This window comes from Montipora capricornis, chromosome 3 (genome assembly GCF_036669925.1).
Source record: "Montipora capricornis isolate CH-2021 chromosome 3, ASM3666992v2, whole genome shotgun sequence".
Classification (NCBI taxonomy): domain Eukaryota; kingdom Metazoa; phylum Cnidaria; class Anthozoa; order Scleractinia; family Acroporidae; genus Montipora; species Montipora capricornis.
Genome location: NC_090885.1, coordinates 35,060,502 through 35,088,169, shown reverse-complemented (window position 1 = coordinate 35,088,169; position 27,668 = coordinate 35,060,502). Strand labels below are relative to the sequence as shown.

General features: G+C 38.6%; 1 protein-coding gene across 3 annotated transcripts in view; it reads left to right on the top strand.

Annotated features, from left to right (window-relative positions):
- LOC138040950 (AT-rich interactive domain-containing protein 5B-like) overlaps window positions 1-18,829 on the top strand; it is a 32,561-nt gene extending 13,732 nt beyond the window's left edge. For all 3 annotated transcript variants that reach the window (XM_068886684.1, XM_068886685.1, XM_068886683.1), the window contains 6 exons: window positions 6,794-7,223; window positions 9,458-10,572; window positions 10,862-10,967; window positions 12,674-12,726; window positions 14,721-14,818; window positions 15,217-18,829. In XM_068886684.1, coding sequence (XP_068742785.1) covers window positions 6,842-7,223; window positions 9,458-10,572; window positions 10,862-10,967; window positions 12,674-12,726; window positions 14,721-14,818; window positions 15,217-17,026 — 3,564 coding nt within the window. In that variant the 5' untranslated portion in view covers window positions 6,794-6,841 and the 3' untranslated portion in view covers window positions 17,027-18,829. The remainder of the gene's footprint in view (window positions 1-6,793; window positions 7,224-9,457; window positions 10,573-10,861; window positions 10,968-12,673; window positions 12,727-14,720; window positions 14,819-15,216) is intronic.
- The last annotated feature ends 8,839 nt before the right edge of the window (window positions 18,830-27,668 follow it).

Below are 27,668 nucleotides of genomic sequence, written 5' to 3'. Positions count from 1 at the left end.
AATTGCACGGTTGTCAATCTGTGGTATGTTTTGATTTTTAAAAATTTGGGGGAATTTGATTTTAAACTTATCAGTGGATCTAAAAAAACTGCAGTTCCGACAATTACTACTTTGAGATGAATTTGTTGTTTATCTTGCATTGGCAATCAGATTTATCCAACAAGGAGGAAAATTATTCACCTTTCAATTGTCCGGATGAAATTTTATCCTTTATTCCTCATTTCTTTTTAATTATTTTTTCCTACGGAAGAAAACCTCAAACATCAGGAAAACTTAATACAATATCATTACTCAAGAAAATTTGCACAAAATTCCTGTTATTCTTGAGTGTACAGCTTTACGGCTTTCTAAGTGCCAGAAGCTTGTGAAATTTACTTTTCTTTTATCCTCAAAGCTTAGTTGTGTCCAAATGACAATAACATCTTCAGTATTTTGGTGAACATTATTTTCAATAAATTACAATTTATTAATAAAGCACTTATTGCTCACAGCTTTATAAGACTAGCCATGAGTACTTGACAATCTGTTTTATCACCTGCTTATCAAGGGAAATGATCAATTTCAATCTGCTGAAGTTTTTTGCAAAATCAATTTAATTTTCTGATCTTTCTCCTAACTGAGTCTTGTTTGTTTTGTTTTCTTTAAAACCAAAATATATTATCATTGCTTTGGTATATATCTAACATGTTTGCATTTAATACCTTGGTATTTATGCATTTAAAACAGCTTACGCATTTACCCATCTGCGTCTACCCTTAAGTTTTATAAGCTTTTACAAATCAAGTAGTTCATCCAAAAATAATTTACTTCAAACAGTTAGAAAGGGTAACAATTTATAGTAAATAAGAATCCACATTTAAACTATTTACATTTTAATCATCTCCTTGAAGGTCAGTGTTTACTGGAATTCCAAAAAGGTGTTTTATTCCTCATGTTTAGGGTGATGAAGGGGGCTTAAGGGATGATGTTGAAACTGAAAATAGAGTGTTCAGTTATTGATGACTGTGTGGGAGCACAATCGCACAAGCTAACTTGTGTGTCCTTTCCTTTACACTTGGCCTAAGATAAGCAATAGTTAAGTTGTGTGCCCTGAAATTCTTGAAAGAATCAGGAATACATATTAAAATGAGAAAAAGAAAAAAATATCTAAATATTGGAGAGTGTGGTCAATTCAGACACAAGATTTATGGCATGAAATTAAAAAAAAAAGCAAACAAACTGCTGCTTATGCAGAAAATCATGGTTAATTAATGATTAAACTCATTAACGACAGATGAAGGATGGCATTAATTTTAGGGAGAGGCGTGGTTTGTAACCATGACAACCCTATGAGGTACAACACACTGACCCCATGCTAATCATTGGACCAGTAAACTGACATACCTGCCATGCACTTTCATTGCTTATTAAAAAGTAAGATGTTGTTTACACGGAAACTTCCCTTTACCAAACTCGATTATTGCTGATATTGTTAATTAGTACAATTACATATGTGATTATTGAAATTCTCTTTGCTTATTGGTTGCCATTGAGGTTATTATTACGTGATAATGATCTAACTGTTTTTTTGTTTTGTTTTTTTTCAAAATGGCCGCAAGTCGTTTTGTCAAGGTGACAGATAAAGGAATTCATTGTTTTAAAGAAAATGCATATTTTCAAATAATTATACTAAAACAATTATTATTCACCTCACCTTCTGCGGATAATTGTTAAATATTGCAGCCTTTATATGTAGAGCTTTAACTTATTAATCTCTAAAAGGCACTTCTCTACTCATCAAAAGAGATAAAGGCATGTCTTAAAGAAGTTCCAACTTCCCTCAAACTGATATGGTCCTCTCTCTCTCCTTAACTGAATGGTAACCATGTGCTGTAGCTACATTTGTACAGTGAAGGCCAGTATGGTGTTTTGCCATGAATATATATATATATATATTTTTTTTTTTTTTTTTTTTTGATGGGCCTTCTTTTATTATTTTTGTCCTCATCGCATCACATCACAAGAAATCATTAAATCAGTGAATCAGTAAATGCAAATGTAAAAGGTGAATGCTTTGTTTATGGTGGAAGTGCACTTAATGAAGCTAGTTCACAGGCACCCCACTATTCTAAAGAAACAATTCAAACTCAACAAAAACATGATTAAGAACCCCATCTGGCTGGAGGCAACCAGTTCGAGGCTATTTACGAAGCATGGGAGAGTTGATCAGGACAACTGAAAGCAAATCCAAACCAGAGGTTAAAGCGAGATTTGAACCCAGGGCAATCACATGCAAACTCAATTCCCTAACCACTGGAGCACGCTGCCTTCTTAGTGATTGATAAATGTGTATCAATTGAGTTAATATTTTTAACAATAATTATTATTGTATCTTTAAATGCCCTCAAAACAAAGGATTTGCACACTGGATCAATGGTAACTTGTTTGCCAGATTTGCCCGTCTTGGTTAATTAAAAAAAAAAAAAAAAAAAACAGGAAATCTGCATCACTCCACTGTACAGCTTTAAATCATTAGTTTAGCCGTTAAGTTGTGTGGACACCTGGTCAGTCTTGGCTCAGACATGACATCATAAACCACCTTGTGCACCTTGTACATCTACTTAAAGGCATTCCACATTACCATTTTCAAGTTTTAAACTGGTGATAAACGAAAGGAAAAGAACTTTATCTAAGTGTCTAGTCATTCTAGCGATGGAGCACTAATTGAGGACACTGTTAACTGAAAAATTAACAATTAACACAAATCAAGTCAAATGTTGGTTTTTAAGGAGAGGGAAAACCAATCTCTTCTTGCCCTTGAATTCTCAATTATTCTGAATTGTTAATTTGCGTTTAATTCACTATTATCGCAGGGCTTGAAATTAACCAAAAAATCCAGTCGCATTTTGCGATAAGAGACGAAAATTTAGTCGCAATTTCGCAAAATCGCCGCGCTGCATTGTGTTGTCAGCGGTTTAGCAAAAAAATGTGAGCCCGCAATACTTGTGTGTAAAGAAACTGCTGAAAATGGCGAATGATCGAAGGAATGGAGCTGTGCACGTAACATCGCAGCTAAATTACTATACAATTACGCTACCTTCAGAGAAAATTCACAGCGAGAAACAAAATAATTTTGTCATTTATTTAGATATTTATTTATTTTAGCAAAAGTAGCAGCAAAGTGGCAACTGCTAACCCTTTTGTTTCGAAAGAACGAAGGTGACAACAAGTCGCAAATTTGCGACTTCTCCAGATATTTTAGTCGCAATGGGAAACATTTAGTCGCAAATGCGACCGTATTGGTCGCAATTTTGAGCCTTGTATCGTGAATTTAGAAGACTGCAAGCTTGATTTGGATCATGCGAGATGGTCATGTATTTTTTAAAAGACAACGCAAGTTTATGGACATAGGACTCAAACCTGGGAATGTTAATTGTTAACCTGTCACCTAACCACTTGACCACCACACCTCTAGCTGTTCAGGGCTGATACAAATGTATTTTAAATACTGTTTTATAATGCTGTATTATCACTCGCCAACAAAAAACATTAAACACTACAAAAGGTCGATTTCCAAACTAAACATTTTAAAATCTTAGCTTCAATTATATTAGGATGAATAATTCATTACTCTTCAGCAACGATATTCTGTGGTAGACGTAAGTAAATGTGTTTTTGGAAAAAGGCAGTGTCTTGATCTTCAGTGGTAATGCGGAAAGAAGCAGTCTTCATAGAGTGAAAACTCTGGTTCAATTCCAATATACAGATATGATTTTTTTATTTCCTTATTTTCTCTGCTATCACAAGTCCTGGGACACAATAATAGTGAATTTAAAGAAAATTAACAATTCAGGATAATCGCGAATTCATGAACCACATTGGTGGGAGTTGTGATAAACTAAAGGTTTCCCCTAGACACCCTTAAATAACATGATATAGCCCCTTTAATTAAGGAGGAAAATAATGTACGGTACATTGCATTCTCTGTCTTGGGAAACTTACACATAACCCTCTCACCCCTTAATTACCAGTTCCCATTGATACAATGTGAGTAAATTGGTATGACATTTGACAAAGTTAAGTGTCCCTGTTAGGAGAGACAGCGTTTTAAAGTCAGGAAACAAGAATGAATAATTTACCACTGATGCAGTAACATAATGAAGCTTATATAAATTGCATGCACAGATTGCAGCTGTGCAGAGTAAAAAGTATAAGGCGTGATTTCAGCATGAAAGTTAATTTGCTAGTTGGCCTGCCAAGGAAAATGCAAGAAGCAGTATTATTATTATTATTATTATTATTATTATTATTATTATTATTATTATTATTATTATTATTATTATTATTATTATTATTATCGGACATGCCGCGAAAAGTGTAACAAAATTATCGAGTGTTTCCGTTCACCATGTATGGTAGTAGATTTCTGCTAGAGTCCTACAAATTCCTACAGAGTCCTGCAATCATGTCATTGTTCTTGCAAGGATAAACACTTGGTTACCAAAGCAGTTTTCTGAACAATGGCAGAAAGGGATTGACAAATGTTTGTGAAGTGCAGTTTAGGGGTGAATTGGAGAAATAATTGCACTAACTAGACTATTTAGGCAGTTGTCTTTTTATGGACACCTGAAGAATAATATTGAAGTAACTTTCCTGGGATTCAAACCCACGACCTCTGTGATGTTGGTGCAGTGCCCTTACCAACTGAGTTATGAAACCACTCATTTGAAACCAAGCCAATTTGTTGGCCTGAAAATTTGTGAAACGGCGGAAACTTGTTCTTCTGCTGTCGTCAATAGTGAGAACCAGGCTTAATAGTATCTTTGGCTAATAAACTGGAAAAAGCAACCTGTGAATGGTCATTTAACAAAAAAACACGTCTACCCCGGTACATTGTTTAATTGGCTTATTATTGTAGGGGATTCCTGCAAATTCCTACAAGCACAATAATTGTTCATTATTGATAAACGTGTATGATTGTCTGTTCAGTTGAGTCAATGAAAACACTTTCTTGTAGTAAGCAAGAAAGATACATTTTCAATAAATTTATAATCAAAGAGAGGACAAGAAGGGAGCCACTCTGATTATGACCAAGACTGTTGCTAAAACTGCGTACAATTTTGTGATGATCCATAGCGGCCATAAAACATACCTAGTCAGAATAATTATTGTTCAAATAACATATCATAATATTATGGTTGCTGGAATCATGATACATTTATTGATCTATAGTAGGCTTGGGAATCCCAGAAGAAAATTCTCTTAAAATCCCAGGGGCTTTGTTATAGAAATTTTTTTTTTTTTTTGGCAACCTAAAAGTTTACAAAATGTACTTTGAATAGAAAAGGAAGAAAAAGCAAAAATTAATGTTTTTTATCTATGCGGAAAGTGGATTTTTATCAAAATTATTAGTTTGCAGATTAACTTTCTATTTTTGGGCACACTTGATGTGGTCTCTAATCAGTAAGATTTTGAAGCAATAAATGTCGGCGAGGATGTACTTTTTATGATTATTGTGTGTTAGGAAGAAAATAATTATGACTGTTATGAATTGTCGTCTGTCTAAATGATGCCCTTTTGTAGCAATTTTCCACTGATTCTCCTTTGTGGATTATTGCTAGTGCATTTTTTAACACATAATCTGCTTAACTGTAAACTGTCACTTGCATTTGGAAAGAACACTTCACATTCTAGCTAACAGACACGTATTAGTGGCCTTGGGTCTAAGAATGAAAAGGTTAATACTCAGTCCCACGTAAGAAAACTACAAACTTTGGCTTAAAATCTACATCTTTTACTGAGAGTGTGGAACACTTTACTGGATGAAGGATGTCCCATGACAGTCTAAAGGATTTTAGAATGCTGTAAGACAGCTACACTGTTGTAATGTACAGTTTTATTATTAATCCTTTCCAAGAATTGTTGTTACAAAATTTTAAAGATTTGATTAAGTAAATACAGTTAGGAATGTAAGTTATTTAAGTGAATGATCATGCTTGATATTCTGAACTACGTATCTTGTTACTTTTTTTACATGTAGTTCTCTCAGCATATTAGCTGCCAGAGGCCTAATCAACCTTTTCAACCCGAGTTGAAATAAAGTTGCCTTACCTACGTTACCATTACTTTCGGATTGTCTAAGGAAACATTGAAACAAAACAAGCGTATAACAAAAATATTTCTCACAAACCACGTGCAACAGAGTTGCCTCTATCCTAAAGTTGTTTTAAAACTGAGTAAAAAACAATTAAATTAATGGTATTTTACCACAAGATGTCAGATGTACATTGTCGTCTTTGTGTGCACCTGGGAGACCACATGTAAGTACTTTTTGCAAGCTTACTGGAAGTAAATATGTCCAGATTAAAAACAACTTATTTAATTCATTTTCATGGCAAAAAAGTGGGCACCAAACACTAAAACATGCATGGTGTGTAACATGAAACAAGATATGGAAGTTATGATAAACAAATCATGATAATGTAAAATTCTGGAATAAACTTGAATGTTGTAGAGAAAAATATTATATATATTACAGCATAAAAGTATCTTACAGTGAAGGGGAAGCTCATGTTTTATTGGCTAATCATGTTAGTTACCATGACGACACCTATATCCTCATATGTGAAAGATAAAAATGATAATTATGTTCACTGTCTGGTGAAGATATGATTTTTTTCATCTGTATTTTAAAAAATAACACCTCGTTACTAAGTTACCTGTGGTGAAAACTAAGTTCAAATACACACGAAGGGTAAAATGTATCTGCGTTGACTGTGAAGATCACTCATATGTTATCCTTTTTTTCTGTCAGGATGAATTACTTTATGCAGATCAGAAGGTTGTCGTCAAATGCTGTGACATGGCTGTTTGGGAGGACTCTGGGAGCCAGTGGAACTGTGGAATGATACCTTTACTTGAGAGCGACTTTGCCTGTATTGAAGACAGATACTATCTGAACAGCGTTTACTTTTCAAAGGAAAAGGAAAGATTACGAAATGCTAAAAGAGCATGGCAAGAGGAAGAGAAACCTAGATGCCTTAAAATTCTCACCTTCCCAGCTTATTGTCGTTACAGAGCTCTAAAGAAGAGGCTTCTTTCTGGTGCTTGTTTATCAAGAGCTCAGTGGATCGCTCTTGGTGGAGGCCTAGGAGATCAAAGTTCAAGTACAAGAGTGCTGTTCTGCAGAGAGAATTTCCATCATCCTCACTTGGATAAGTTTGAACTGTCAGGGGACAACAAAGGTATGAGATGCAATACAGTGCACATTAAAATTCCCTGGAAAAAGAACAGACTGCACCATACATTACATAGCTTATTTAGGCCCCTTTCAAAGTTAATTTCAACAATGAACTACCCTCCCTTTGTCCCTTAAGGACGTCAGATCTTTCAGTGACCCCCTCTTCCTCTTTCTTTTTGGGTGGAGCAGGATGGGGTGTAGTTGGGCTATTTCCTGTATGTTTATAGATTGAGAGCCAGGCTGGTGTTGTAGTTTTGCCCTCCATGCACCTCCACAATTCTTTGTGGGATGAGCATCTTTCAATGTCTACCTCTCTAAGAGGTTTTTGCCTTCGGGTACTCCTCCTCCTTCATCAAGAATTATTCCAGGTTTTGGTGCTGTGCTGTGGTGCCATGCATTTAAGTTGTATTTACTCATGTGCAAGTCAACCCCCCATTTTCAAGGCCAAAAAGCTGAAATGCAGTGCTAAAACTTACCGTATTTACCTGTGTATAAGTCGACCTTTTATGGCCTCAAAAGAAGCTCCAAAAATCGCCCTTGACTTATACACCGGTCAAAGATTTTGAGCCAAGTTCCAGCTAAGTAATTTATTCAAAAGTAACATAATAATGTTGTCTTGGGCATAACGAACGCAGTGGACAAAAGCCGACAAAAGACTTCAAAATGAATGACAAAAGACTTCAAAACGAATGTAAGCAATTCCAGTTGAAATGAAAAAGGATTTGTCCAACTCTAAATGTGGAAGATACTCACAAGCACAAATATGAAATAGACACTGGAAATTTTCGTTTTCCAAAGGCGGAAAGCTCTAAAAGGCATTTCTGTTTCTTCGAATAAAACACGATCGTCCAATGACTTAGTAACCTGGCGCAATACCTCATTATTTGCGTGCAAGCATCATCACTCGTGTTGCGTGAAAATGCTGGTTGGTAATGAATGTTTTTCATTCTTTATACAAACCTGGCAGATTTAAATGCTTTTGCAAACTTCGTATTGTTTGGTTTATGAGTTTTGTTTTGTTTGTCATTTGAGAAATTATAAGTCAAGGGCCAATTAAACCTTGCACATTTTCGCATCGTTCGAAAGTTATTTTCAAAGATTGATTCCTGCTTCTGTGATGTTGCATTGTGCTTATCTTCTAAAGCCCTTTATCCTTGAACAATGAAACAGGTGAGTTTGAGGTTTACATGTTCGATTTTCTGAGAACTTTTTCGAAACTCAAGGGCAAAATGCCCGCATATACAACAGCTGCTGAACAACAAAACTATTAAGCGCTTTGAGGCCCTGTTTTTTTTGTGTATCCACATTTCCAGAAATCGAAGAATACAAGATTACTGTCCCATGAACATTTAACAAAGAAATTAAGAAATTGCGTTTTTTGCCATCAAAAATGGGGGATCGACTTATACATGGGATCGACCTATACAGTGGTATATACGGTAATGTCATTAATTTTGTGAAAGTTCTTCTGCAGTTGCAACCAACAAAAAAAAACTACTCTAAATGAAGTTTATCAGCTCTTGTAACTTGACATGCAATGACACGAGTATTTCAGTTTACTTTGAGGAAGTTTTTTCTGTGTTCTTATGTGAGCCATGTTGACAATTAAATCTTCCGATTTGAAAACAACCTTCCATTTAACGTTGACATAGAAAAGAGATCAATTTTTTGGTAGATGGAAAGAGTTTCAAAAAATCATTCAAGAAATAACCCGCCGTCTTGGAAAACTTTTGCCTGTTAAATACTGAGATTGTTCAATGAAGAGAAGTGAAACAAACATCAGTCCGCTCTATCATAAACTGCCCGATCTTTCAAAATTACAGATACGGCCATAGTCAAAGAGGCACGCCCAAAGGTTTGTATTTAACCCACTTGTATTTTATTACTCCAAACTTTCCTGTTGACCTTGAAATGCCCAGCCGAGCTCATCAAACACAAATACAATCAGAACTTGTTTTGTAAAATCGTTTTTTCTGCTAATTATCTGATAGTTCTAGGGCCACCAAGCTGGTTCTATCTGTATGGCTGTATCTGTATGTATAAGTCAAGGGCAGTTTTTGGGCTGATTTTTAGATCATCAAATGCCAACTTACATGTATAGACGAGTAAATACAGTAACATAGTGACAGCCAGATTTTTCTAAAATTGTACATATTGTTCCATCAACTGGGTTTTGTGTGGGCTAGATTATTTGTCAACAGGCTTGCAAGGAAATGACTTATTATTTTGCATTTTCAGCACCAGTCCTCAAAGGCAGACCCAGGAAGAAAAGGAGATTCAGTGCACCACAGAATAATGTTCTCAAGAAAAAACGACTTATGGCAGACATTCAGAATCATCTTACCAGTGTACCTTCAGCAAAGAGGGTTAAGGTGTCTCACGGAGATGAGAGTGCCAGTTCAGACTTGTCAGAAGATGTCTTGCAGAGAATAAACGTGCCTCAAAATGTGACAAAAGCAGTACAAAATAGTGACCCACTACCACTTGAGAAGCCTAAAGTACAAGCTGTTCCAAAAGTTGTAGTTCCTGTTGTTTTGTTAGCACACCCTCCTCCACTGATCTCCACAAAGTCCAACGTAGATGCCCAACCACTGACACAGGAACAGCCGAAAATGACTGAATGTTCACGAACAACACCCATGCAGAATCATGTGATCTCTTCTAACAATACGAGTTCAACGAAGGATGAAAGGGTTAGTTGTGGTACCAATGCTGTCTTGTTAGATGAAGCAGCCAAAGAAGGTAGCATTCACACAAGAGTTACAAGTGCCCTGCTCACAAAGCCAAGTGTGTCCTTAGATAGTCAGTCAGGTAAAATGCAAAATTCATCTTTGGAAAAGGTGAAGGTCAAGAAAACTGGGATAATTAATCACATTAAGGAACTTACTCAAACAATTACGACTGATCTGATAGAGACAAGCTCATTTCCATCAAATAGTCAACCAGTTGCTACAACTCAAGGAACTTTTGAAACTCAGTTGGCAGTGTCCACAGGGCCTGTAAAACGTATTCAACCAGTAGCTACTTTGTCACAGCCTGTAATTAGTGCTCAGCCTATTTCATCCAGGCCCCAACGACATGCAGCACCATTGTCTGGGACTGTTTCATCTGGGGTAAAATCCAGTAATGTTGCCGAGGCGGTGTCTTGTGGTATGGGTGGTAAAACTGCCGATAGTTCTTCATCAGTGGGATCAAAACCAAGTAAGGAAAATGATGAAAGGCTGCAACAGCCAAGACTTACACCAAAGGTTTCTAACAAAAAGAAAGAGAATGAGATAGAGCAGCCTGAAGAAGCTGTAGCATGGAAGAAGAAGAAAAAACGTCTGCGAATGCCTGGCAGTGTCAAAGATGAGGTGAGCTTTTTTTTTTCCTGTAAGCCAGGAAATGAATATGAGTATGAAAATTGATTTTCTTCCAACAGTAATTTCTTGAATTTAAAGCTGATGCTTTGACCCATTGACTCCTCAAGTGCCTTAGAACACCCCTATTGACTAGTAAAATTCCCTGACAGTCCCCCCCCCCCCCTCCCAGGGGTCAGTGGGTTAAATGAAGGTTGCACTGAATGTATCAAGCTTGTTTGATTCTAAGTAGAGTTCACAAAATGTTTACTCATGTACATCTTGATTGTCTTTAATCCAAAAGGTATACAGTGATGAAGATGAGAAGTACTTTATGCATACCCTCAGGGACTTCATGAAAAAAACAAATCAACCCCTTGGGAAGCTTCCTGCTTTGGGATTTAAGAAAGGTAGTTACATTAGATTTAACACAGAATACTCATCTTACAGGACATGCCCACGTTCACCTTAACGTTATTAGTGTCATTATTTTGGTTCTTATTTAAGCCTGCTTAGAGTAGATTTTTTTCCACATTCTGACAAATTTAAAATTGGGGCAACATGCCAAGGGAGTCCTTGTATCAAAAACCTATTTAATGGTTGATTTAACTCGGCTGATTGACGGCTACATGTAATCCTGTAACAGTCTGGAATGTAACAAAATAGTTATGCTGTGTTTTATGAGGTCTTAAATGTAAAGTGACCAAAATTTCCAGCCAGAACCCACATAACCTTGTTGAAAAATGGTAATGGTTTCTGCCAGTAATAATCTCTTCGATAATAATTGTTCGGTGAAATCTTAAGAATTTGGCAGAACTCAAGATGGTGTTACCTGGTGCAATCAAAAATAATGTTATTACTTAACTTTCATTTAGGGACTTGTCAGAAATTAGCAGGGGAGAGGGGTGGGGGAGATTTTCAGTAAAGCAACGAAAATAAAATGACATTCCCTACGGAGGCGCAGTGGCCTCATGGTTGGAGTGCTCGACTCCGGATCGAGTGGTCCAGGTTTGGGTCCTGGCTGGGGACATTGTGTTGTGTTCTTGGGCAAGACACTTAACTCTCATGATGCCTCTCTTCTCCCAGGTGTATAAATGGGTACCAGGGGGTAACCCTGGGATGGACTAGCATCCCATCCAGGGGGAAGTTAGTCACTTCATGCTACAGAGATAAGCATCGGCCTGATGGGCCTTCTGGCTCGTAAACAGAGACTTTACCCATTTTTACCCTAGATAAGGGATTGAAATATCTTGACCCTCCCCTGGAACTCATCCTAAATTTCTCTAACCTTCCCGGATAAATAATGCCTCCAGATTTCTGACAAGTTCCTAATACTTGTCTCATTGACACATTCCTCTAACATTTAGATGAATGGCTAGATTACAAGGATAAATTACATGTATTCCAGATTTAGTCTTTCAGATTTGACCAATACAACAAACTATTAATACCTGCTTCAACGTAGCAGGATGCTCATTGCATACCCCTGTTTGTGAATGAGTCGCTTTTTTAGTAAAAAATAATAATAATAGTAATGTACTCCCTCCAAAAAAACTGTTTCTAGTGATTTGTCTGGTGTAAAGTAACATTTTTACTTTAGTGGGGCTAATTGTTAAAAACTGGACATTCCTCGTTGCGCATGATCTTACTTGATTCCCACTTCCATACTGTACAAACCAAACAGGAAAAAAACACCTATGTACTTTCCTGTCAAATCAGTTACTAATTTTCAGTGTAGCACTCATCTCTGGTATAAAAGCAGACCATGTTTGAACAGCCTTTTAATTTATTAGTTAACCCTTTCCCTATAAAGACTGCACACGTGTATTCAGGATTTTACTCATCATAGAGGAACTGCTTACTGGCAAAAGGGTCAGCAAGATTAAAAGTGTCCACTCAAAAAAACTATATCCACGGTAACCTTCTTCCTGCCAAGACTACCACTTACATGTAGAGTTTTTACTCTGTCTACTACCAGACTGATGATTTATTCTTCAGTGGGGATCCCCTGGATATAAAGGGTATACATGTATGTAGGTCCCCACACTGTTACTTAAAATTTGTATGCGTAGGGATTCTAAGAAGGCTTTCGTTTACTCATTTGTGCTTCCTTTAGTTAACCTGTGGACAATGTATACAACTGCTCAACGATTTGGAGGATATGATGCAGTAAGTACAACTTATGCGATTTTCATAATTCTGCGGAATCTCACCTTCAAGTGTTATACGCCAAACTGCCTTTTAGCCTCCATCAATCAAATTTCTGAAGAAGCCGGGAAGATTGACTCCGCCTCTTGAAAGCGAACACCTACGAGATGTAGAAAAAAGCGACACAGATGCATCAACACCATTTGCGCGCCATTTTAATCTTCCTAATCACTCCCATCACATGACAATTTGCGGCCTAGACTTACACCACGGGAACACAGAAAGGCGCAACTTAATACTAGGTACACTTTATTTATCCTCACGGAATCAATGAACGCCTCTCATTCCATTATTTTATTCTTAAATTCATGTTACCATATTTCCACCAGTGGCAAAGCTCCCCCACACCCGCATAAAATCCAACAACACCCACAATTCTTCTATTCGCTCTGACGAAGGTCTAACGCTCGAAACGTCAGCCTTCCATATCGTCCACGGGGGTAATTCGATCTTTATTAAAATGTTTGATCACAGGCGGCCCAGATTCGGGGGGGGGGGTAAAAATTTTAAGGATTTGTATGGGAATCCCGATAACAAACTGTAAAAGATATTCTCCGGCATCAGTCACGCTCAAACTCCGGCGGTGGCCACACGGATAAATTTACTTCTCCTCGACCAAGTTTTAAGGTCCAGCGAGCATCCATTGCTTAGAAACAGCGAAAAATATTCAAATTTTTAAAATCCTTCGAGGCCCGCTTACAACGAATTTTGACACGGCTGATCAACCGTTCACCGAATCGAGGCTCGTATCTTATTCAGTTTGTTATCGAAATTCCCATACAAATCCTTATAATTTTTCACCCTCCGAGTCTGGGAAGCCTGTGGTTTGATAAAACCAGATTTTCCGGTTTCACTCTCCCACCAACGCAGCACCACAGTTTCTTCAGAAACTAGAAATTTGAATTAGAGCTTTTGTTCAGTTCACAACTCGAATACCATTACGACATTTTTGTAGAGGTTCTTAGTAAAAAGATTGGTACAGATTCCATGGCTTTCCTTCGGGGTCAAATGTACCGTGGGAACCAAAGGTGCTGATTGGTAGGTTATGTCACGCATCGATTGTCACGCATTGGAGTTTGATTGGTGGAAGCCCAAACGCAGTATGGCCATTGGCGCTTGAAGATGAGATTCCGCAGAACTGCGAAAATCGCAAATCGCATTAAGCCAAAATTTCTGGAAATTTCGGGCTGAAGTCAAATGAAAGGTCCGTTTCGGTTCGGTCCGACCGGAATATTTGGGACCACCTCTGGAGGTGGTCCTCTTTGACCGGTCGGTCCGGTCCGACCGAAACGTGCCGTTCCATTTACAAAAAAAATCGTTTCCAGTCCCACTTCACTGTTGTGTAACCGAAATTTCGGTCGAAACGTAAATGGAACGCTTCAGTCCGGTTGGAAATTGACTTTTGATGAAAAATGTTGTTCCATTTTTCCTTGGTTAGTTCCACTGGCCTCTGACCTGATGGTCAGGCATAATGGAAAGCACCCACAGTAATGATAGTAATATTGTTGTCTTCATGGGCTTAATTTAAAGAAAGCAACGAAACGTACAGTCGGGGCTCCAGAAATCACATTTTACAAAAATGAATGTTTTTTGTTAAGAGGACCAAATTGGACTACCCTCGAAGAACTCTCACCACTACACCAATCCTGCTCACCTTGGCAGGGTCAACAACTTCTAAACTGATCAAATGAGGCTGACTATTTGAAATGAATAGTAAGATAAACAAAGTTAAGTAGCAAAGTAAGGTAAACTAAGTAATTGAATATAAATCCTAAAACTTAGTTAAATTATCAGTAATTACCAGTATGAAAAAAATTATTAATTTTGTTGACCACTTTTTAGGAGGTGGTTCGCCAAAAGGTTGAATGCATAGCCTTTTAAGATTAACATTAATCTTCATGGATTACAGGCAGAGTGTTCTTGGCGAAGTCTGAGATTGTTTTGTTTTTGTTTAGGTTACAAGCAAACGTTTGTGGCGGCGTGTTTATGACTCGCTTGGAGGAAGCACAACAATAACCAGTGCTGCAACTTACACTAGGAGGCACTATGAAAGGTAAAACTTGGCCTATCTGAAGTGTTTTTGGTACTGCATAGAATGGGGCTCAAGATCAATAGGGAATGTGGGCACGGAGGAATTTGCAAATGGCAGACGTTGCTGTCCTTGTATCTAGTACACCTTCTACTTACTGTACAGTAAGTGGTTGGGGCCACTGCTCTGTTCAAGGGGATTCAGGAAGGAATATCCAAACTTTTCAAGAGTGAGAAGTTTGCATTCATTATCACCCGTAATTTCTAAAATTGACCTGACGTTTGGACACCCTGCGGTTATTCAAGGTGCCAAGACCCATTCAGTATGCTGTTACTTTTTGTCTTACAACTAAATTCTGTATATTCATTTATTTACTTATTGATGGCAGTGATAAAGTGTTTTTGTTGTTGTTTTTCCCACAGATTGCTCTTGCCATACGAGAGGCACATACGAAGCCAACTCAAGAAACAGATAGATGATAAGAACCCAGCCATAGAGAGTGAATTAGCTCCTAAAGACTCACTGAACAAAACAGATAAAAAGCAGTTGCTGACAGTTTCTAACAGTAAAACGAAGTCTTGTGTTGACCCTGGTACAGGCAAAGATGCAGACAAAAAGCATCCGCAGAACCTACACCCTACGGAAGCTAATGCTACAAAGGTCCCACCAGCAAGTGTTGCCCTTTCTTCCCCACAAGCATTGACTGTAACCGCAAAAATCACAAGCAATTCTAGTGGGAAGGCTTTGAAAACTACCAGTTCAAGCGGCGCAATGGCAACTGTTACATTGCCAAATGTGGGCAAAGATGGTGCTCGGATGAATATGCCACCAGTTGATGTCAGACCCATCAAACAAGGCTACCGGGAAACCACCTTAATAAGCAAAAGCACGAGAGCAGAAATCTCCCAGTCCTCTCCTCTCCCAACACAGAAAAGAGACAATCCGGCCACGCCCGATAAACTTGCCACACTTCCTGGTCAACGATGTACACAACATTATTTAAATGCACTGGATAATGATGATGAAACCAGTGCAAGAACCAACACAATCTATGCTAAAAACACAACAAAATCTGCGCAAGCTGGTTGCCTTCAAAGAGTGTCAAGAGTGGTGAGTGATATTGCACCAAAGTCCTTATCTTCACAGCCGTTTAACAACACTATCCAAAACAAAGAAATTATTGACTTGACATCGGACGATAACCCTTCCGTGTTAAAGTTAAAGAGCCACTCGGTATCTCATGTAGAATGCCATCCGCAAAATGCAGTAATATCAAAAAAGGAAGGCTTGAAGGAAAAGGAAGTAGGGATATCTCAAATGCCAAGAACTGCTGAAACCAAGGATTCTAGTGCAAGAAGACTTGCACCAAAGCCACTGTTGAAGAGGGAACGTGAAGAAACCTTGAGGCATCATTCCATTGCCAAGACCCATTCCAGGAATGAAACGACCACTCTTTTTGATTCTCATACTTACAATGTTGAACCCCAAGGAAAACAGTTACTCAAAGTCTCTCTATCAAGATCTCCTGTGTCAACAATGAGGAAAAACTCAGATGAGTTGTACCCTTCAGTCAAGCCAGAGATGAACCTTCCAAAACATGATAAGAAAAGACACCAGCAGTCAAAGATTGAAAGTGTTGAGCGACAGTTTGCTCACTCACCTTCAAGTGAAAGTGTTGATGAGCACTTTGCTGAATGGAGGCGAAGACAGGCCAGTACACCACAGCCCACCAAACCTCCTGTCAGCAATCAGAGACACCACCTTGAGCAGGCACAGTTTAAGTATAGTTATGTACATGAGGACAGTTGCCCTCCAGACTGCCCCTGCTCTTTGCCAAAAAGCAGAAAAGATGAAAAGCTGTTGCTGCCAAAACCAAAGAAGGAACACTTTGAGGAAGACCTTCCATTTGCCAATATGACATGGGCACCCACTATGGTTGCACCAGGTCATCCTGATCATTACATCTACTCACACCCTGCGCATCTAAGGCCACCGATGGACTCACTAGCCAGTCACGTGTACAGCGCATCAAGAATCTTCATACCATCGGCACAGATTTTTAATCCTCCTTACCATCTTGGGATGGCACCAATGGGTGCTCCTCCCCTGTTAGCAGGAGCAGAGGATCAAATTCATATCCACCCACACTGTTTGATGGCATCATCTTATCCAACTTCATCAAGCTCAAGGACTCCTGACGGGGCTGCATACCCTTTATACTCCTTTACGTGAGGGATTTGGAAATAACTGTAACATAGTATTTTTTTCCCAGTGGTTTAATGATGCTGGATCTTACGATTGGTCAAAATTAAGCATTCTCAGATATTAGCTTTTACATGTTTCTTGTTTCCATCCCAGGCATAAAGATTAAGTTGCATGCATCAGTTTTGCACCATGGTTATGTGAACTAGTGTTTTGCGTAACGTAAGTTTGGCGCATTGCATGTCACATGGGATCATACCACTTTCACAAGGAATCACGTCTTTTAGGAATCCCATTGTACACAAGGTGTAACCAGACATCGCAATGCGGTAGAAATTTGAACACATCTAAAATAATTAATGCAAATCTGATTGCAAAGAATGCTTATCTTAGCTGGATGTAAGTACAGTCCGTTATGGAATTGAAGAGATTAACAGTGAGCTAGTGTTCTTTAGGTTATAAAGGGACGAATTGATTTGTTATCATAGTATTGCCATTGGTTGGCTGGTCTCACAAACACCATTTACTCGAAGCTAGTATTTGTGATAATAGCAGTTGAATTTATTTTTTTTTTAACTTGTACGTCTCTCCTGAAAACCATGATTTCAGCCAGTAATAACAATTATTTTCGTTTAGTTCTTAACTTAGGTTGAGCAATACACATTCTAGGTTTGTAAATATATTTATTCTTGGCAAAGAAAGCTCACTCCTTGCCTCAGAATTAGGAAGCTGCAAATGAGAGATCATGCTGTCAAAGAAGTTAGTTCACTGTTATCTGAATGCTTGATCCACAAGGGCACAATGTAAATAATGTAAATAGATTAAGGAGTTCTTGTTGAAAGTTGTAGGCATTGTGTACAGTTAAAAGAAAAAACATTCTTAAGTCAAATCTGCAAGTAACGATTTGGGGCTTTCAAGAATCGCATGCCGGAACTCGTTTGTTCAAAGGCTAGGCATCATTAACTGAAGTTCAAATCAACATCCATTATCTTCTTTGAAAAAATATTTCTGTGTCCACGACTTGTGGACTAAACTGATCCATTCTCCGGTCATTGTTCCCATCTCCTCGCACGATTTTCAAAAAATCAGCCACCATACTTTTTCCACATTGTACGCTCACTGATTCTTTTTACTTTTGGTGGTTTTTTTTTTTTTTTTTTGCTCTCAGGTCAATAGAACATTTTGAGGCAAGCGACCGAAAAAAAGTTGGTATTTTTATCCCACTTTGTCTTGAAAAGTAAGGGCAAATGGATGAAGGTAAAAGTGGGCAGAAAGGTATCATTTACAACGGCTTTTTTCGGACATGGCTTTTTGTTTCACTAGCCTTTATAACATGCTGTAAAATAGTTTACGCGTGAAATGATGCTAGCCTTAAAGCAATTTGGGCGTGGTTTTTTGAAGGTCACGTAAAATTTGATAAAATGTTGATCTATATTCTTGCCTAGCAAAGTCTGAATCCGTGGAGTCACAAAACCGAGTTCCTGGTAACAGGGCTGGAATTTTTCTCCTACAACAATTCATCCCAATATACTTTTTCTAACTATGATTGTCATGTATGAATGTTTTACAAAAAGCATTTTGCCTCTGGCAGCTTTTTCACCTTGGTAACTGCATGGACCCCGCTAATTCTAAGTTGCTTAAATTCATGAACTCTTAAACTGTACATACAAAAGTAGAAGTAACTTATTTTCCCAAGACGTTTTGTCAAGTGTTTCGTATCTTTTAAGATATTTTTGTACATCTGGTGAAACAAAAAAGTGATTGTCCCAAGTCCGATGTGAATTTATTTTTGTGCAAAGTATAAAACAGTTGATTAAAGAATATTTTGCTGAATGTTTGATCTAGTTAACCCTGATTCCTATTTAAGATTTCATACATATCTTTCAAGTGTGATATTTTCTTGAAGTTACATGTACAGTCTTTACTTGTTTTGTATCCATATAAAAAAAAACCCACAACTTTTTTGTCCATCTGGACAATCGTACTGTAAAAATAGGCATGCCTTTTAAGTGCCAAGTACCCATTCTTCAAACAAAGATCAATTTTAATATTTAGAATTCGGGACCAAATTTACATGTATTCCAACTGGGGACTGGTTGTAAAGTACCGGAGATGTGGGCTGGAAAAATAGAATTTGAGAAGACACAAGTTTGGGGGTCACCCCTCGTTGTGAAGCAAATTTAGCGTTCGATTGACCTTATTCCGGAATAGGAATGCATCAGGAACCCATGACCCGGAGCCTACAGCTCCCATACTGGGCCTATGTAACGGCATTTTTACAGACCGATCTATTTTTAGACTATCTTTTCCGGAAAAAACAAAGGCAGTTCCGGTTCGGTGACCCTATGACGTCAGCTTAATTTCTTGTAATTGGTCATCGGGCTCCTGTGGGAGTCTCAGCGGGAAATTCAATCTAAAAATAAATCGGTCTTTGAAAACGCCGTTACACGAACACGGTAGAGTTGTAGGCTCCGGGTCATGGGTTCCTGAATACATGGAATGCAAGTTAGAAATCCATCGTTTTTACGGAGATTCACATTAAAATTGTCAAACACCTGTTAAAATGCTATATTAAACAAATCTTTATTATCCTTGTTGCTTCAAAACGCCAAACATATCGTGTTAAATCATCTCTCTACGTATTCTTATTCCGGAATAGGGTCAATCGAACGCATCCTTAATGTTGCCCACCATTGAATCTAAGCACAAAAATTCGTGGCTCATGCCCTTTCCAAACCCACCTTATGCACATAAATTATCGCCCTACTTTAAGCACTCCCGCATTGCCATCCAGACCTGTGGACAGGTTTTTGTGCTGGAGAGGTGCAACTGAGTGCCAAGGGCCCTCATTGACAAAGCCTGAGATTCTAGGGGGGTCCGGTGGCATGATCCCCTGGGAAATAGGGTTGCTTTAGACTGCACGTTGTGCGTAGTCGTTGCAAAGAAAATCAAATAGAGTTTGACGTAGATAATGATGGTAATTTCACTTATAATACAGACCATATGAAAATTTTAGTTTATCTGAATTTAAGTTAAGGGTTAGGGTTAGTCAGGAATTTACTGTTCCATATTAACCTATAGGCCACTTCGGAAAATACCATAATACTCTTTGTACTTTAAGCTTGGATATTTCTTTTTACCAGTTGTTTCGCGTCGTTGGTTTTGTGAACACATCAAAATGTTGTCACCTTTTGTTAAGTGCTGCACACACAACCAATAGTTTTCTAAAAGACTTGACTTGAACGATAGCCTTCAGTTAAAATCTTTACCATCGTCTTCAATGTTTGCCGTAAAGAGTGCTGTATTCCTTCCATCAATGCAAATTAAATGACCCCATTTCTGATTTCAGCAGGATGAGATTCAGCATGACAAAACAAAAAAAGCTGAGCACCCGACAAAAACCAATTTCGAGGGTTGCTTTGTGGCTTTCATTTTGGTTTACTTTCGTTATCTTCTTTCGGATTTTTCCCTCTTCATATCGATTCAAATCAATCCGGATCCACTGTTACCCAAAAATACACAGAACGCATGATCAAGCCGTCCCGCTAACATTTATTCCCTGGGGGGTACCCTGTTTAAACAACAACTGACCAAGCAAATTTCCACGCCACAATCTCGTCCCCAGAGTCCGCTTTTCTTTTGGTCAGCACCAAGAACACAGACTGTGACCTATTCCAAGGCAGGACACACTCCACTCCCCAAATGCAGTTTATTGAGCACGCCGGAAATACTCCGATGATCAGCACCTCATCTTCGTAGAATCTCAGCCCATATTAATGGCGGAGACAGACGAAAAAAGAGGGTTTTTTGTGGAAATAGAAAATTTCTTGTTTTAGCTACGTTTACTGAGGGACAGAATGTAATTTCCGCGAAGATCATAAGAAGAACTGGCCGGATAGGAAACTTATTTTTCATATGCGCAGGAAAATCATTAAAAAACAGACTTTTACACAGTAATATGAGGAAATTTGGAATGCACTTATTGCATGTATAGAAATATAGAGTTTGACTCATTAGTGAGAAGACCATCATAAGAGCACAGGTAGTATTGAAATATAAAAGTAAGTATTCTCTTATTTAGCGCTGCTAGTTTCTCCGTATTGCGCGCCCATAAAATGCCAGACAGAGCAGCAATAACAAAAATGTGGTAAAATTTACCGGCTTCTAGTGAAACTTTAGTCAAAACGTTATGATGGTGTTTTCATAGTATCGACTGACTGACGTGACAGCTATCACAGTCTAAAATTCCGACAATGAGTCCCGATTTCCACCACATCATACCATTCCTTTGTCAAATTGACATGAAACCACGAAAGGCCAGTTTTTTGCTACGATGATAACAACGAAACAAGCACTACTTTTTCGCGAATTTTCTGTGATAAAAACTTGTTCGGAAATCAAAAGTTTCCGTTAACAGATCACACCACTGGCTACTTCTTAGTCAGCTTAAAATCTGGCTAGACTCTGCGCTTCAGCCATTTGATGAAAGCTGGTCTCGTGCTTCTGAAGTTGCCTCGTTCATGCGGCCAAAAACAATTCTGGGTAATCATGTCATTCCACCAACAGGGAAGTCATCCGATTTCCATTTCATAGATTTTCATAAGTGCCGGGTGATCCAGCCCTACCAACAAAATACAGCATCGACTGAAATTTCTAGCGTTTTAAAGTTGCCCAAATTGTATCGGTAGGTCTTGGAATTCATCCACAGAAAGAACAGAGAGACAATTAACTTCACCCGTGAGCCGCCATGTTTACAACAAACATGGCATTTCCTGAATTTTGACATCATTTTTATGATATTCTATAAGGTCTTTATTCTACCAATGCTTATCCGCCAGTTTTGGAGCTGGTGAATGGAGTAAGATTACAACCTGCTCCAGTCTGACCTTGTAGCTCAGTCGGTAGAGCAACGGTGATCTAACCCGAAGGTCGTGGGTTCAATTCCCATCCTGGTCAGAGTTTTTCTCTGTCCTTGTGTGGGCCCAATTGCATCAGTAGGGCTAACGCTCACATGGTTCATATGGGGTAGATACTTAGCACTTCACATTACACTATAATCAGCTCCAATCAGGTTTGCACAACACGGGGTGTTCAATGGAGAGACTGGGTGAGACATCGGATAAGAAAGTGTAATGCGTAAAGTTTTACACTCAGATCGCAAAAAAATACTTAGGAAAACCATTTTTTCCCTTGTTTTCAGAAATTCATGATAAATCAGGAGAATCTGATAAAAATCGGGAGAGCGGGGAGGCAACGCATCTAATCGGGAGGGTTGGGATGTGTGAAGGCAGTTGTCCGCAAATCACGGACCTCTACTAACTACAAGAAAACGAATCATTGAAGCAGCAAATTGCAGCTTTAGCTAACGAAATCAAATCGATAAAAGACACGCTTAAAAGAGATGCAGAGAAAAGCCTTCAGTTTTTCGGTTACGAATACGATGATCTAAACACATACAGTGCAAGCATGGTGGTTGAAATAACGAATATAACTAAATTATAACGCGTCCGTTAAACGAACTGTGAGACCAAGTCGAACGAATTAGCGACGCCATTGCCCAGGCTGAAGAATACAGTTACCACTTCAACATAAAAATTATGGGCCTACCAGAAATGAAAGACGGTGAATCTGCTCAAGACACAAGCGTCTTGTTTCCGAAACTTTATATTTTAAGAAAGGAGAGCCGCAGTCGCTATTTCTGACATTAGGTAAGGGACCTTACTGAGCACGCGCATTTTTGCGACGCGGACGGCAACCGGAAGTAAGCTGTTTCTCTTTTAATCTTCACACAACCACATTTATATTGCTTAGTATCTTTTCTCCATTAGAGATGATTAGTATAAAACTCTGGGGCACACCACTGTCCTGGCACGCGAAATGTTCTCTTCCGGTTGCCGTCCGCGCCTTAAAAAAGCGCGTGCTGACAATATACGAAAGACACGGGACCAAAACCTGTAATCTGTAAATTTGTTCGGCGCCTAGCAAAGGACAAAATTATGTAAGTATGACAACTAGCTTCCCAGATAGACCCAACACGTACTGGCTTGTCTGCTGGCTTCGCGCTTGGTCGTGTAAGATAATTCGATCATATAACTCCGGCAAAATAAGAGCTGTTCTTCAAAGCCAAGAGGTTCAAAGATGAGAACGGATGATACCGTTTGCTGGGTCAAGAACTCCACAATTTACTTGAGGAAAGCTGAAGCTAGTGACAGATCAGTGACTCTTCAACACTACATAAGTGCATTTGATTTATTGTGTTAAAGATATCCTTTAACGAGTACTTTAGATAGTAAGCAAACCCATTGTTCTCATTGGTTTTCGTGAAGAACAATCAAAAGCGTCTCTAATTGGTGCGTTCATGTTAGCACGAGGAGTGAGCAGGCGCCGTAAGGTTCAAATGACCAATTTTTGGCTATGAGAACTCTACGGCGCACGTTCTCCTACATAGAGTTTCCCAGAGCCTACGCGGGAACCCTCAGCTTTCCTCAAATAAACTAGAGTTTCCCAGAGCCTACTCGCCTCCACAGTCGTCCTGACTGTGGAGCCACGGAACCACTGCAGCTAATAAACCCTCGTCAAAAATGGCCCTGTATTCTGTAGTTTAGGCCGGTAATGGTTTCCTCATAGCTTACGTAAGTATAGAATTGAACTCCCAAAATATGTCCAGGATTCATGTTTCGCTATCCTTCATAACAACATTTAGCCTGCGAGCAAGCTCTCCCACGGGGTGGGCCCACCCAAACCCCGCGAGAGAGCTTGCTCGCCGGCTAATTAACAATTAGACCCGTAGCCCGAGGGCGAAGGCGATGCCGAATGGGCTATTGACCCGTGGCCCTTAAGGGCGAAGGGTCTAATTGGTTTAGTATCACCCAACTAGTCGGACAGAATAGGCAATAATAAAATTAGCAAATGCAAGTTGAAGAAATATTTATTTGGGAATCAAACGAAAAAGCTTCACGCTTTTCGCTACTCGAGGACTACTACTAATAGTCCTCTAGTAGCGTAGCCAATCAAAATGCAGGATTTGCATTAGTCCACTAGTTGGGTGATACTAAACAACATTAGAAGTCTTAAACAAAATCTTGAAATTTTTCAGACCCATCTCTTCATGAGTTAGATTTTAATTTCTCTATTATTGGAATTTCGGAAACAAAGATTATAAGCAGCAGAAATTTGAATTTCAACCCTGACATTCCGGGATATGTATTTGAATACGTCCCAAAGCCTCTGGCTTCTGGAGGTGTTGGTTATGTATATCAGCCATAAATTGAGGTATACTGTTATCGAAAAAACATCAGAAGATGCATTCCAGGCATTATGGATCGAGATCCAAAATTCGGGGAAAAGTAACACCGTTTGTGGCATTATTTATCGTCTTTATCGACAACACAATTCCCCTCAGCGTTTTCAAGAATACTTCAACGAAACACTTGACAAATTGATCAATTCAAGCAAATCAGTCTATATGTTATGGGCTACTTCAACATTAATTCATCTGCTTCTCGCTGAAACTTCAAGTTATGCCCACGATTTCCTCCTTTCTTTGCAAAGTTTCACATTTATGACAACTATTGACAAACCTACTCGTGTCTATAAAAACTCAGCTACGCTTATCGATAATACCATAACCAACAAAATCGAGGTGGAAATTCTGTATTTCCAGTTCTGTTTACATAAAAGTGAATTCTACTAAACAAATCACTTAACGTGCACAGTTAATGAGGGAGAGACTTGGCCTGTTAACATTATTTAACAGACGCCCTTGTTTACGTCTCCAACTAGTATATAAAATCGTAAATGATTATCACTGTCCCAGGCAACTTCAAGGGTATTTTGCATTGAGATCAGAACTTCGCCGTAAAGCCTTCAGAGAAAGCAGACAATTTCATCTCCCAAGATACAAAACAGCTTTATAATAAAATTAGGATAGTGCGTGCACTCTCATCGGTCAATAGCTGTGTTTAGATGAGAGTATGGAAACACGGCCGTAACATCACACGAGTTTTGATAGGGTATATTTCTTCAGACGAGCGATTTGATTGGCTGGTATGAAATATGAGCGTGTATCAAGAAAATCTGTTTCAATCAAGAAGTTTCCTTCATTTGTCGAATTATCTTTAAGGGGAAGTTGGGACAGTTCTCGACAGTTATGCCAACCCTCGACTGCGTCTCGGGTTTGCATAACTGTCTCGAATTCTCCCAACTCCCCCTCGTGTTTAGATGAGGCTATGGAAACACGGAAAACGTCCTCTATTGCTCAAATGGGCCAGTCAACATTCGAGTATGCCGCTGCAAAGGAATGGAATGACCTCCCCAAAGAACTGCGCGCTTGTGAAACGTCGAGAATTTTTAAATTAAAACTTTTAATAGAATCAGATAAGGCACAACACAAATGTAGTGTATATATGAGGTAAGTTTTAATTTAATCTTTAACTTGTATCGATTACGAATTGTATTTTTAATGGTATTCTTACGTACTGATCACCGGTTTATACCAGCGTTTTCTATGCTGAATTCGCTGATCGGTTTTTTTCAGTTTAAGGACGGTGCCTACTAATTCAATGGTATTTTTGCGCGGTTTACTGACTATGCGGGAAAAGCTGATCTTAACAAGAGTTATTGAAATCCAAAAACAAAATTGGGGGTAACCACGCATTTTTCGAAGATAACAAGACGATCTAGGATCGTAAGTCGGGCTGTGGCCACACGTGTGCTGCTAGGGATCATGAGCGATGAGTAGTAGTTCTAAAAAAAGATGTAATACATGGAAAGATGTGCATGTCTCAAAGAAAGATCACGAAATTTGTAATCACACTGGCAAAAAAACATGCATTTCGTCATGAAAACATTGCTGACTTGATGTCCGATCTCACCCATAGATCACTTGCTTGTAAAGCGCATTTGAATATGCTAATAGAAATGCGCTATATAAATTCAGTACCATTACTACAATCAACTTCACCAATATCAAGACTCTTGGGTAAATCTGCACTTGTGAGCTCGGGTGACGATAGAATTTGTTTCCTTGGTCAGCAATGCAACATAACGTTTGGGATTTCCAATAACTACAAGACTTTGCTGTTGCGTAACACATTGCATAAAGTCCTAGAGCACAGCATTGTTTACAAGTGCAGTTGCATTGTTCTCTAACACTGTTCACTGCAGTTATTTCATATGTACTAACATGCAGCCCTCTGAGTTCAGAGTTATATAACTTCGGAGTTCATAATTGTCACCAAGTGAGTGTATAGCCTGGAAATACTGTACTAAGTCCTGAATGGATGGTACTTCTAATAGTACACATGTACCTTGGGGATGGCTTCTACCACATTCATCTCTTGCATGAGAATCAAAAATCTTATAACTCCCATTATCAGTATGATAGATACTAACACCAATACATCCTATTGTCAGAATAAATGAAGAATAATTTTGTGACAAGAGCGATTCAAATGCACTGTCTATAGGTATACTGTACTGATATCCCTCAATTATTGAATCACTGTTATGTAGATTACCTGTGTCGCTTTCACTATAATTAAGCTGGTAATTGTTCTCAGACATAGCAATCAATATTATTCATCGGAGGCCCAGGATTTGTTTCTATGTCATTACATACATTTATTTCAGCACAGCATCGTCTATGATCACCATGCATTCTTGTACAAACTCATTGGTCCACAGCATGTGTACAACACTTGATATTTCTTCAGATTTGCGCGTTTTCGTGTTCCAGTGTATTTTCCAAAGCAAGTAAACGTACTGTTTGACGAAATCTTCGTCGAATGGAAGCTGGCTTTTTCCTCACTTTTTCAAACGAACGGAGACTGGCAATTATTCGCCTTCTTTTCATTTGACTACTCAGCCTGCAACTGATGTAACCATGAAGTTCTGACGGCAAAGGAGTGATCTTAAGAATCTTTTTCCACACAAAGACCCTCCGTTTTCTGCTTTTCTGCGACAGACGTTTCAGCTTCTTCACAGGAATCCTACTAGGTTCGCGATCACGACACATGGCATTCACGTACAACACGGTTATGATTCCAATAAACAAATTTAGCATAACGAGATCTCAATTTCTCTCTATATTTTATTTTCACTACGCCATCATGTTGATGATGTACAAATGGCAACATTGCCTCCCCTAATACATCACATTTTCCCAGGACATTCAACATTGCTCGTGTTGGTAACGCAATCGTATACAACACGCGAACGTACATGATTACACAGAAAACTAATGCAGTACAAAGAGAAATTGATAGAACTGATAATCCACTTGATACATTGTACAAAATATATGAAATAATGATCATGACAGTCATAAAATTAAAGAATTTACTTGCATCTTCGCTTCGGTAAGTGACGGCTTTCTTGTTGTTGTTGTTGTCCTCCGTGCCATTATGTTGATTATCAAATATCAGAAATATCAGCGTCAAAATTTCGAGTAAAGTTCCTTAATGTACTTCTGTCATTGCTAGTCATAGTTTGCACATATTTTGTACTCAATGACTGCTCAACTGATCTCTTTAGAACTTGTAAGAGCTTGATAGCAACATTTGAGATATTTGCCAAGCAAGAGTTCGCGGAACAACGACTTTCGAAATGGACGCTCTTTTTCGTGTTTTGATGTGGGTCTACCACGAACAGTCTGTAAGTGGTTTGAGCGTAT